At 40.1% G+C, this 13,358-nt stretch overlaps 1 protein-coding gene across 2 annotated transcripts in view; it reads left to right on the top strand.

The window, feature by feature from the left end:
• ids (iduronate 2-sulfatase) overlaps window positions 1–11,688 on the top strand; it is a 15,649-nt gene extending 3,961 nt beyond the window's left edge. For both annotated transcript variants that reach the window (XM_016679826.1, XM_007568369.2), the window contains 9 exons: window positions 4,920–5,120; window positions 7,147–7,317; window positions 7,412–7,538; window positions 8,618–8,788; window positions 9,177–9,283; window positions 10,464–10,580; window positions 10,984–11,094; window positions 11,289–11,414; window positions 11,494–11,688. In XM_016679826.1, the coding sequence (XP_016535312.1) occupies window positions 4,920–5,120; window positions 7,147–7,317; window positions 7,412–7,538; window positions 8,618–8,788; window positions 9,177–9,283; window positions 10,464–10,580; window positions 10,984–11,094; window positions 11,289–11,414; window positions 11,494–11,574 (1,212 nt within the window). In that variant the 3' untranslated portion in view covers window positions 11,575–11,688. The remainder of the gene's footprint in view (window positions 1–4,919; window positions 5,121–7,146; window positions 7,318–7,411; window positions 7,539–8,617; window positions 8,789–9,176; window positions 9,284–10,463; window positions 10,581–10,983; window positions 11,095–11,288; window positions 11,415–11,493) is intronic.
• The last annotated feature ends 1,670 nt before the right edge of the window (window positions 11,689–13,358 follow it).

Below are 13,358 nucleotides of genomic sequence, written 5' to 3'. Positions count from 1 at the left end.
GCCGATCGATCGGCACACCTCTAATTTCTGCGAACATAACCCTTGATTTGATTTAAATAAATCCTAAGAGTCTACCATCTGACTCCATACTTGTGATGCACCTATATTATCTATTTAAGATACAAAGTGTTTCTGCAGCCAGTTATTGAAGTTCAAACTTCTGGATTTAGTATTGCAATTTTTCTTTCTTATAAAACATTTAGTTTGTCCCACAAACATTCATGTACAATTCATGAAAAATATTTGAAATGTAAAACCAAACTCTGAGCAAACATTTCAATTGCACGTCTCCATGGCGTCACCAGAATGTTGAAGGCAGTGTAACATTCTGACGACATGTCACAAATCAAAACCCAAGCTGCAGAATTCCTTTTTACCGTCAGACAAACTCTGAACCTTTGAGAGAAACTGCACTTTTTTCCTCCCTGCGATTATCCCAATCGATCTGGTCAAGATTTTGCTATCTTCATGGCTTCTCCCAAGAGAACAAACTCCTTCATGCAGTGGCATGGAAACGAGAGGCGTGGCATTCACAGTAATGTAAGTAACAAATTTCCACTCCATTTGAAACTTTGTTGTTTGTTTTATTTAGATATAAATATTTTATTTAGATGGCTGATGTAATTTGAAAGCTTAAAACCAAAGTGTAAATGCTGCCTAGTTTACGAGAATTTACAATTTTAAGAGCTTTTTCAAATTAAGACATTTTTGTTAAATGTAGAATTGTTGAATGTAGAATTGCATTTAACTAGTTCAGTTATTTATGGTGTTATGAATTATTTAAATTGAGTAGTTCTAATTGTTGCAAGTGATTGTTGTGAGCTGGATCGGTAAAAATTTGTTTTGCAGACCGCAGACGGCTGCAGCTACAACTCCCGGATGCTGGCGATGGAGAGAGTTCGGCATGCCGACAGCGTTGCCCTCATTGAGCGCATAGAAAGGCTGTGCGACTCTGTGACGACCAGGAACAGCGCTGTTCTGAAGAGACTGGGCCGCTCCATCCGGCGGAAACCCTCTCCCTCACTCCTGGCCTTCCGGCCAAAGCCATCCGACTCCCCCTGGAGACGAGCGAGCATCAGGAAAACCTGCTACTTTCCTCCTATAAATGGGAAACAGAGAAGCAGCCCAAACAAGGCCCTGGATGAGCTGGCCTGTGAGATGACTGAAACTCTGGGCCGAGCTGGAAAGCCACGCCTCAAAGCTTTGGTTGGATCTGTGGACACACTGAGCACCATGGACCCCCACATTCCCATTGAACTCACCTCCATTTCACTGAACCCATATCTGCCATTGAGGCTGCCTCCTCTTCCTCGTCTTCCTCCAGCCTCAGCAAATGGAGCATCTCGAATCCCGGTGAAAATCAAACGAGCCGGTTAGTTATAAAGTCGACCAGCAAACTTTACCTATAACAGCAGGCTAAGATGTTAAAACCCCTGAAATGTATCCAGCTGAGCTAACAGACTGTTTTTACTTTTGACAGAACCAGACCAGAATGTATCTGGATGCAAACAGCGTTCAGTTTCAGCCAAAGAGGAGCAGATGATGGAAAGAGGGAATCGGTTCCTACTTATCCACCAACTCCCATCTAAAGCTTCAGCTCCTCTTGCAGAGACTCTTAAAGTTTCTGCACTGACTCCTAAAATTGCACCTTCTCTTGCACCTCTGCCAGAAGTTGAATTGCTTCTTAAAGCAGCACCTCCTCCTTCTAAAGCTGCACCTCATAAATTTGCACCTCCTCGTAAAGATGCACTTCCTTCTACAGATGCACCCCTTCCCAAAGCGGCACCTCATCCTAAATCTGCACCTCATAAAGCGGCACCTCTTCATATAGTTGCACCTCCTCCCAAAATCGCTCCTTCTTTTACAGCTGCACCTCTTCCCAGAGCGGCACCTCATCCTAAATCTGCACCTCATAAAGCAGCACCTCTTCATATAGCTGCACCTCCTCCCAAAATTGCTCCTTCTTTTACAGCTGCACCTCATCCTAAATCTGCACCTCATAAAGCGGCACCTCTTCATATAGTTGCACCTCCTCCCAAAATCGTTCCTTCTTTTACAGCTGCACCTCTTCCCAAAGCGGCACCTCATCCTAAATCTGCACCTCATCCTAAAGTCACAATTCTTCATATAGCTGAGCCTCCTTCAAATGCTGCACCTCATCCTAAATCTGCACCTTCTCCTAAAATCATACCTCCTAAAGCAGCACCTCTTACAGCTGTATATCCTAACATCATTCCTCCTTTTACAGCTGCACTTCTTCGCAAAGCGGCACCTTGTCCTAAATCTGCACTGCCTCCTGAAGTTGTAGTTTTTCAGATAGTTGCACCTCCTTCAAATGCCGCCGCACCTCCTACAGCTGCACCTCTTCCCAAAGCAGCACCTCATCCTAAAACCACACCTGCTAAAGTCGCACCTTCTAAAGTTCTGCCTCATCTTAAAGCCACACTTCTTCATATATCTGCACCTCCTAATGCTGCACCTCCTCCTAAAGCCCCACCTCTTAATACAGTGGCAGCTCTTTCCAAAGTGGTACCTCCTTCTAATGCCGCAGCTCCACTTCTAGATGCTGCACCTCATCCCAAAGTTGCACCTCCTCTTATAGCCACACCTGTCCTCAAAATGTCTCCTCCCCCTAAAGTCACGCCTCCTCCTACAGCCGCACCTCCTCCTACACCAATCTCTCGTCACAGAAGACGACATAAACGAACCATTTACCACCAGAGGTATCGCAGATAGGGTGTGCCCTTTCTGCGTGGGACTTCCCAACAGTTGCATCTTTTCTCCTCCTTCCCACATTGTCCATAAATAATTCAGAAAAAGTTTGTAGTCTGCTGCCAATCAACTCCAGTGTTCAAAAGTGGGATCCTCAAAGTCCCAGTTTCACTTTTGATTTCAGTGGAAGCTTCCAAAGAAGTAAAACTCAATGAAACCTGTTCCTCCTAAAACTGAAAACTGACATACAGAAGCAGCTGAATATGTTTGTAAAAGTGTTTTTGAGTTGTTGGGAAAGTTGCACTTAATAAAACCTTCATGCAATGTGTATTGTGTATTTGTTTCTTGAAACCTGGCTAAACTCAACATTTTAACATGTCACACAGAAAACGGAATATTTAAGACGAACATTTTATTGATGATGCTACACAGCAAATCTTCACTAAACCAGTCTGTAAGAGGGGAAAGTATAAAAGGAAATGGGAACCACACAAACTCGGCTCACTGATGATACAATTCTACCTTAAGATTAAATGTCAGATTTCTTTCTGATCCACTGTAGATCTGAATGCTACATTAAGATGCTCTGATGAAGGAAGATGACTAAACACAACCATGTTTTTTCTTCAATGGGACAAAGCATGAGGGGAGAGGAAGGGAAAATATTAGACTGAAGAGAAACGTCTTACTGTTGTAGGCTATTCTGCACAGCATATCTACACTGTAATCTGTAAGGAGTCTATTTAGGTGCTGATGGTGCCCAACATTGGAAGTGACTTTTTTTTTTTGCTTTTAGTATTTACAGTTTTTCTTACTGTACATTTAGTTTTTTGTTGTATCCAGGAAAACAAAGGTTTTCTTTCTGCTTTCAAATCTCACAGGTGTTCATTTAGCCTCTTGTTTCTACGTTTACTTTTTCCCCTCATTTTATCCTCAGATTTTACAACAAATTTTGCCGTCTATCTAAAGACATCTTGTCCAGACCAAGCATCATTTTGTACCTGCCTAAAGAGCATTTTGAACTTATTCCCCCCTCACCCCACCACCTTCCCCTTATAGTCGGGAGTCTGAATTTCGCAAACCTTTGTCTCCATAGTCCTTAGGGTCAACATGTGGCAGTTGTCACAATACTCTGTCCAGTTACTCCAAAACTAAGCCTCTATTATTTCCATACCCACAGTTTCATCTTCAAAATTTTGAATCTCCAGTTTAGACTTTCTGTCAATAGGTTGGATTTGGATTAGATGGGGACACAATAACACAACCTTGTGGTACTCCAGTACTGATTTGAATGTGGCAATTTCAAAACAAACATATGGTGAGGACGTTGATGGCAGACTGGAACTTGGAGTCTGCTAGAGGTGCTTTGGATTGTTTTAACCTGCAATGTAAAAGGTTAAATGAAGTGTTGCGATACAAAATGGTGCCATCTGCTAAAAAATGTCTAATCACTTTTGTGTGCTCCTAGTGGATGTTTGTACCTGCAGCTAATACTGTAAATCATGTTTCTTTTGCACTGTTTATAACGCACTTTTACATTTAAAAAATGAAAAGGGTAACTTAATCGAGCTTTATTTGTCACAAGTTTACATGTACAGACCAGAAAATGTAGATTCTATGACAGTTTAAAATAAGACAAAAATAACTGGGCTAAAAGGCTGCCACGAGTGTTTGAAATGGTTGTCATGACAACATGTGGGTATGAAATGGGGTTCCAGTGTGTGAAGGAGTGAACGGTGTAAAACAGCTGTAACACCCAGATATTATCCAGCTAAGCCTGCCACAATAAACGATTCATCAATTAACAGTATTAATTAAAATGAGCTCCATAATTCCCATTCTGTTGATTGAAGGGCAGTTTTGTTTACAAAGACTTCATAATCCATTTCATTTATGGCTTTGGTTTTATGGAGTTTTTTATTTCTATTTTTTATTTTATTGTATAACCTTGCTTTATTTAAAATCTTCCACTCCAGTGTTGGTGTTCTTTACAAAAGTTAGTTATGCCATTATCAATTATATTACTTGAAAATGATCTCAAAACAACAATATTATTTATCACAACAATTACTGGGGCAATTTATCATCCAGCAAAATTTGTAAATCATGACGGTCACAGAATGACTTTTGCACCTGGAGTGGACAGGAAGAGGACACACAATCAAAATTATCTCTAAAAGCGAATAAAGTGAACATCTCTTCTTCAGATGTGTAAAGGCGAGGACGGTCAGCTCCACGCCAACCTGCTGTGTGCGGTTAATGTGACGGAGCAGCCCGGGGGAACCCTGCCGGACCTGGAGAGCACCGACGAAGCAGTGAGGCTACTGAAGAGTCGGGCCAGCGACGGAGCGCCGTTCTTCCTGGCTGTGGGCTTTCACAAACCACACATACCTTTCAGGATCCCACAGGTACACAAGTTTTTATTTATGGCACAGCCTATGCAACACGACTTCTGTAAAACATGGAATTCATCAGAGTGGAAACGTACCTCATTAATCAGACTCAACCTGGCAGCAAGCTTCCTGATGAATTGGTTTTAATTGAGCAGCTTCTGATGCATTCACCGACTTCACGTCCTCACATAAACATCTCCCAACACATGCTGCTGTTATTGATTTTGATCATGTTGAGCAGCTGGGAGAGACTGATGTGATAACATGCTAAATAGGAACATTTGCAAATTTAGTTTATGCAGTGGATTGTGTAAAACGACAGTCTGTGGCAAATTGAACATTTTAGCTGTGCATTGTCAGATGTTGGCTTAATGCAGCTGCATATCAAAGATATGGCTTCTCCTGTCTGATCCTCCTTGTGTCAAAGCTGAAACTGTGTAGTTAAAGTAAAAATGGAATTGATCTGGTGTTGAATTTGCTTGTGAAAGAAGAGCTTACAGATTGTTTGGTGTTAGTTCGTAATGCTATGAGATTAAACAGTGTTTCATATCCCTATTTATACTTGTTGCACTGCTGCTACAATTTTTATGCATTTATTGGGATTTTATATGCCATAGTGTGTAATATTTATGAAACTTGAAGTAAAATGTTGGTTTCGAGGTTTTTCAAACTAATAAAAACAGAGGAATTTGCTTTTGCCCTAAATTAAAAATCTATTTCAGCCACTTATAGGTCTACTGTTAAAAATCAGAAAGGATGGATCAGGGATTAAATTTGGAAGTTTAAAGCAGAGTTAAGTCATGGAAAACTATCCAAAGATTTTATGAAATGCAACCAAGTCATCGGAAAATGGAAATCCAAACCTATCAAAACATGGCCGCCATCTTAACTGTAGTAAACGCAGCTGTTACCCTTATGAGTTTTCTCAATAATAAAGCTGTTGTTCAAAAATCTGTTTCCCTCAAACATATAGGAGGCATGGCAAATGTGTAAAAGAAGCTGCTTTGGTCAGAAGAAGCCAAATTTGGCTCAAAAAAGGCAAAAAATGAACTGCTTAACTCCCAAAACACACCCTTCTACGTTAATGCAAGGTGGGGGCTGCATCATGCTATAGGGATGCTTTTTCTTCAGCAGGGTCAAAAAAAGTTTATTGGGGATAAGAAAATGTTTGGAACTACACATGAAAAAATTGATGTCTAAGTGGCCTAATCAAAGTCCAGACCTAGCTCCATCTCTGAATCTGAGCTTGTTTTCATAAAAATTTCAGTCTCTACATGTGAAGAGACTTTAAGTGGCAACTGAAGTGAAAGGTGGTTCTGATCGGTATCAGCTCAGCCTGTATTAATCATTCATGCATTTTGCAAAATGATCAATTAAATCTCAGTTTTAATGAGATCTCACTGTGTTTGACTGGCTGCAGTCGTCGTTCTGGTCCAGTCTGTGTAATGCATGGCACAAGGACAGCAATTCAGTCGCTCTGAATCGGATTCATTATAAACAATTCAGTCGGTCCCCCAGCCCCTAAATGAGCAGGCTGTTGTTGGCACAAATACGGCTGAGTGGGAGAGGTGGGGGGAGGTTATTGTCCTGTGAGAGGAGGCAGTTTTGCTTAAGTATGTTTTGGACAAATGCTCCCAAATCCTAGACAAAAGCAGACACAAAGCCTTTGTAAATAGTGTTGGGGAAATGAGGAGAAATAATGGCTCATAGGAAAAAGAGAATAAGCATGGAAAAATAGCGTTTTGGGATAACCACTGAGTCCAAACAAGGAAAGAAAAGGAAAGTCGAGAAAACGAGAGGTACTGGTCAGGAGTTGACGGCATTGATTCTTGGAAATCTTTGGTATGTTTTATTTAGAAATCTTCAAATGGCTTCATGGAGGCGTTTTGTTGGTGCTAGTTGGTAGTATTCATTTTTAGATTAGCGGTAGTGAATAATTTAATGGTAAACATTGGAAGTAGATATTTCCATCTTTAGACAGACTGTCTCTTTGTGGTGGTTTTATCCATGTTTAACACTTGAATGCCCTTCAATGTTCCAGGAGTACCTGAGCCTGTACCCCTTAGATGAAATGCCTTTGGCCCCTGACCCAGATGTTCCTAAGCTCCTTCCTCCTGTAGCCTACAACCCCTGGACCGATGTGAGAAAGAGGGAGGATGTTCAGAAACTAAATGTCAGCTTTCCATACGGACCAATTCCTAAAGACTTCCAAGTAAAAAAACACAAACCTTTCAACCTCTAACGATGGTGTGCTCCTTCTTCATCAATAAGGAAGTACAACAGTGTTGCTCTGCCATGTCTTCCAGCGGCGTATCCGTCAGCACTACTACGCCGCTGTGTCTTACATGGACGCTCAAGTTGGGAGGCTTCTCAGCACTCTTGATGCTCTTGGGTTGACTGACAGCACAATGGTGGTTTTCACATCTGATCATGGTTAGACTTTTATGCCCCAAAATTTGTGTTTTCTTATTATCTGGAGCTTAACAGGCATCTCTCATACAGATGTAGCAGGTTTACTTGCACACCCTAGTGAAGATGTGTAGAAACTGTAAAAGTGATCTTTTACCTCTTTTCTGGTCTTCACCTGTGATTTTTCACAAGGTTGGATCAGATGAAGAAAGGGATCTATGGATATTTCTCTTGGCACTTTTAGATCAGGGGTCTCCAACCCTGGTTCTGGAGATCTGCTATCCTACAGGTTTCGGATGCAACCCTCCTCCAAACACACCTGCATAAAATGAACTTGTTACCAGGCCTTTGCTAAACGTTATGGCATGGTGAAGAGGTAATTCACTCATTTGATCCAGCTGGGTTGGAATTAGGACAGTATAAACCAAAACCTTGTTGCTCCCTTCGCTTCGTCCAGAGGGTCTAGGCTCTATTGAGAAACGATTCCCTCCTAAAGGCACGCACTTGTCAAGATACGTTTGTACCCCAGGTAAATATAAGGTCATTGATTTACTATTTAAAGTTCACGGAGGCTATTAACGGGTAATAAATAAACAAAAGAATAGTTACATTTATTTAACTAGAAGTCATGGAAGATTTAGTTTAAAATGATTTTTTAATGCAACATTTTTTCTACTAGAAATAAAGCTGGATTTTTCTGAGGATATGCTACAATGAAATAAATGTATTTTAAGATCTTCTACACATCTTCATAAGCAGTGTCAGTAAATCGTTTCCTCCCTGAACACTTTTAAGATGTTCCACTCAACAATGACTTGCTGCAGTTCCTTTTGACCACCAGATGGCAGTGTTGTGACAGCAAATATCTTGTCATATAAAACTGCTGCTCTTTGTTCGCATTACCTCCCATCTTTAACAGTTGTTGTCCTTTTTTTTCTTTTGACAAACCTAAATTAATGTGAACATTTATGTGGCGGATGACGTGGAAAAAGTTGTACAAATATAATTAGTTCTTTTATTTGTGCTATGTTTCATCTTCATCTCTGTCACATCAGCGCTTTTTAATCCAAAATCTCAAATTGTTCCCCCTCTTCTTAAAACAGGTTGGTCGTTAGGCGAACACGGCGAGTGGGCTAAATACTCCAATTTTGACGTGGTGACGCGTGTTCCCCTCATCATGTTTGTCCCTGGGGTCACAGCCTCCTACAGCTCTCCAGGAGAGTCTACCTTCCCCTTCATTGATGTTTTAACCCAACCAGAGTACAGCTTCACAAGTAAGAACCGTCTGCTGGCAAAACCTTTTTAATGCCTATAAAAGTATCTGCTTTCCACAGCCTTAGTGCATATTTAAACAGAAAACTTGTGGGGTTTTAAGTGCTCTCATAAAGCTTGTTAAAACATTTTCTAATGTACCCATTAAACTTTTTAATGAAGTCGTCAATGTACACAGGGGGCTTGAAAGAAACGCATTTAGACATGGATACTCTTAGATATTTTGCCTAAGGATAGTTTTTTTTTCTGCAAGTAAAAGTGGTGCAATGGTGATGAAATTCAAGTACATTAAATAACACATTTTCGGGGTACCTTCGCTGTCTTTGCTGGCTGTGGATGGTTAAAACTTCAACTGTATGACTTTGTATGTTAATGTTTTTTTGCTCCCAGATGCCAGAGTTATCCAAACCACGGTGGAGCTGGTGGATATTTTTCCTACAGTTTCTTGCATGGCCGGCCTCCCAGCACTTGAGGAATGTCCTGATGTTTCTTTCCAGGTATAAAAACCCAAATAAGTAAATTTATCCAACACAAGATGAGCTCAGAGTATCCAGGTATCAGGTTTGAGGTTTCATACTATAGATTTAACAGCTCAGATTGGAGATTGAGCTTTTTAATTATGGATGTTTTTACCTGGCTTAATATTATACATTAAGCAATTTTAAGCCAAACTATTGCACAACACAGATTCTTTTAGGTTCATCTGGATGGTAACTTTTTTTTAATCAATCACATATAGCAGGCAGTTAAATATTGAGCATAAATGTGTCATTGATACACTTTTCTTGCTACTGAGAAGGAAATGTTCTGGAAAAAAATGTTAAGAAAAGTAACGATTGGCTTTTCCTGTGCCAAAACTGATGATGTACAGTCAGTGCATTTACTGACATGGAACATCTGCAATATAGTTGATCCATTTTTCAAAAAGCCCCCAACCTTGTTCTGATTTGAAATATTGCAAGAAAATTGACATTCGTGGGAGAAAGGCTTTAGAAAAAGGAAGGCTACTCTAGCCCAACCCTGCTTGATGTAAATGATGCTAATCACAGCTGAATTAACTCAGACCATAAAGCTGGAACTGACTTTTTTTTTAAATATTTTAAAATTGAAAACACTTTTTTTTTTTTTTTTTTTTTACAGTTGAGTTCTACTTTTTCCTTCGTTAATAATATTGGCATGATGACTTGAAATTTCATGCTCGGTTCATGCTAACAGTTGCTATAGGTTTTGCCTTAGGCCTAATTGTTTTGGACTGTTTGACATGACAGTAGAAATAAGTTTTCCAGAAATTTTGGGAATCTCTGAAAATAGCTTTTATTTCCAGCTACTGAATGATTTTAATAAAAGAAAACAAAGAGCTGGCAGATAATCTGGAAAATCCACTGTTGTGGTTCCAACATACACATCTTATTTATGGCTTTGGTTGTGTGTGGTTTTTATTTCCATTTATGGATTTAAAATATTTTACAGATCCTGTGTAAAGTATTTTTTTCTAAAAGTTTCTTGGTCCTTGAGAGGGTGAAGCTACATTATTATGCTGTTATCAAGATATTACTTGAAAATAGACTCAAAAACAACCTGATGGTTTATCACGATAATTACTGGGACATTTTATCGTCCAGTATAATCAGTTACAGCTGCAGGCCGAATGTTTTACTGCCCTCTGCTCTGTTTCAGGTGGAGCTGTGCACAGCAGGAAGGAACCTGGTAGACACGTTTTACCAGATAGAACGAGGGATGATCCCTGAACGCATAGCTTTCAGCCAATACCCTCGTCCCGCTGACACCCCGCAGGTAGGGCATTTACAAAACGCCACGTAAAGTTTCATCACGATGGTGAAATTAGTTAATCTAAAAAAAGATGTAGAGATATAGTGTAAAATTGTTAATATAATGTATACTGTCACATGTATTTTGATATATTGAAAAATAGTTTAAAGTATAAAAAGAATAGTGTAAAGTGATTTGTTCAAAATAATCGTTATCACAACAGTGTCACAAAATATGGCGGTATAGTTCTAATCTCGCCCCTGACCTATACCCTCTGTTTGTACCCGGGCTGCTTCCTCTGTTCTCTCCAGAGCCGTGAAGATGGAACAGCCTGATGCTTGATACAATGACTAGGCAGCTGTGCAGAGAAATGTCCTCAGATAAAAAAAAACAAAAAACACATCATTGCTCTAAATTCTTCTTTTAGAACAACTCTGACCTTCCTGATCTCAAAGACATCAAGGTGATGGGTTACTCGATGCGTAACTGGATCTACAGATACACCCTGTGGCTTGGCTTTGATCCCAGAAGCTTCCAGGTGGGTGCGTCGCATCCAAGACTCGCGCCATGACAGCTTTCTCCTATCTGCCTCTTGTCTTCTCTTCTAAACGGGTTGGGTTCTGCCTGGGGAGTTGAACGCGATGGATCCGTCCATCTTGTGCGTCTCAGACTTATCCCGTGTCAAAAAGTGGCTTATGTTTGTCTTTATTGCTCATTCGTCTCTCAATCTAGGTGAACCTGTCGGATGTTCATGCAGGGGAGCTGTACATATTGTCAGTCGACCCCGAGGAGGATGAGAATGTCTACAAGAAACTGAACCACAATATGGTGACGAAGAAGATGGCCAGCCTTCCTCCTGTACGTTTTAATTGGCTTCAGTAACTAATCTTTTGGGGGGTTTTCTGAATAGTTTTTAGTTACTCTACTTATTTTTCAGGACACGAGTCTGCAGACAAGAATGAGGCTCCAGCTCCATTACCACACAGCAGGACTGAAGACGGACAGAGGGAAGGTGTGACGTGCATTAAACACAACAGATGGACTCACTGGGACAAGCTCAAAGGGAATATAGCTGCCTGAAAGGGATAAATACTGTGTTTATATATATATTAAAATCTTGCACTATGTTTCATTTTTTTTTTACTTTGTTTGGTTTATGTTCCTAATTAAAAATGTTAAAACTTTACTTTTCACAAAGTAATTACTATTCCACAAAATAATCACCTTTTTCACGACAAGACTCCATCATGACTGGATGATGTGGCTGAAAAAATGTATTGAGATATAAAGGTTACATATCAGTTTATCGATTATTGATCAGGGTTTGGTTTTAATATCTGATAGACTGCCAAACTGGCAGCATGACCTTTTCTGTTTTAGCCACATTTTTCACTCCTCGCCATTTTATTTTCATTTTTATTTTTAAGCAGTTTTTGAGGCATGATGGCAAAACGTGAAACTGCTGCTGCGCCAGTTTCTCAGCAGGTTGTTGCTAGGTAACCACTGAGTGAGTGAGTTGATGCCACCAGCCTTTCTTAGCTGGCAGTGTGAGTCTGAGCGGCTTAAGCCTTTCCTCTGCCTGCGTCGCCCAGGATGCTGAAACTTTACTGACATACCAACATGTTTTATCTTATTTGGTGCCACTGGAATCCTCACATCACACAACATGACGGATTAACAGCTGCTGCTGCACAAACCGCCTTGCACAATCACTGGCTGCTTTATGGAACGCATGCAAATTGACTTTATCCATGACAATAACATGGAAATCAATAAAAATAAAGGTAATGGGATTACCAATTAAAACAGAAGTGGGTTGGATACTTACCATTAACTTCACATGTGGCAGGTTATAAATGTTAAAATGGCACTAAAAGTGTTTTAGAAACAAGATTCAGTCACAATCCCAACTGCTGTTGATGGTTTCTACTCTAAATGGGACCACCAGTAAATGTTTTTTGGTAAAATCATTATGGAGGTGAATATTGTAAAAAAATCTCTGGTTTTCAGCTGCTAATAAGTTCAGGCTTTGAGTAATCTGCATTTCCATTGCAAATTCAAATCAATCTTCGTCATCATATAGAAGCATCATATACTGGTTTCAGTGTAGCCCATCCAAAAAACAAACATGAGGAGACGGGAGCCTGAGGCTGCGGCCATCAAGAGGTGCTTCCACATGATGCCTGTTCCTTAGGTGAGAATATCAACATCAGGGTTTTTCTGTCTTGAGTGCAAAACTGGGTTGATATTCCACTAATGTCGAAAAATCTCAATTTTGCAATAGCGGTGTTTCCATTAAGTAACTCTGTTAAAATTACACGTGACTAAGCTTGTTCATGTGATGAGTCATTAATTACATACCACGGCATCATCCTGTCATCGTCTTCGTGGTTTTTGGCCGTAGAAACATCCGGTTGTTGATCATGTGATGCGAAAACGTGTTTCTGTTGCAGTTTTATGAAATGCACTAATTTAGATACAGCTGAAAAAAAAACCCTCATCCTTGTGCCAAAACTTAACCAAACATGAGATTGCTGTTTTTCCATTGAGCAAATTTATTTTCAAAATTCCAATTTGCTTAGTTGTGTGGTCAATGGAAACACAGCTTTTGTTCTGAGCCAACTTCATGGAGAAAGATGGAGATGAATGTAATGGTGTAAACCAGACTGAACCAGTAGACTCCCAGTACCAACTGTTTTTAGTTGACTGGTTCTGGTGGTGATGTCTCTTATTTGTATTAAACTCTTGAAACGGGAAGTAGGGAACCTTGGTAACAAACTGGGCTTGACGTTGCCTCATGAA

Source organism: Poecilia formosa, unplaced genomic scaffold (genome assembly GCF_000485575.1).
Source record: "Poecilia formosa unplaced genomic scaffold, Poecilia_formosa-5.1.2 Scaffold221, whole genome shotgun sequence".
NCBI classification, from domain to species: Eukaryota; Metazoa; Chordata; class Actinopteri; order Cyprinodontiformes; family Poeciliidae; genus Poecilia; species Poecilia formosa.
Note: the sequence above shows the minus strand (reverse complement) of the source record. Positions and strands in the feature narration are given on the sequence as shown.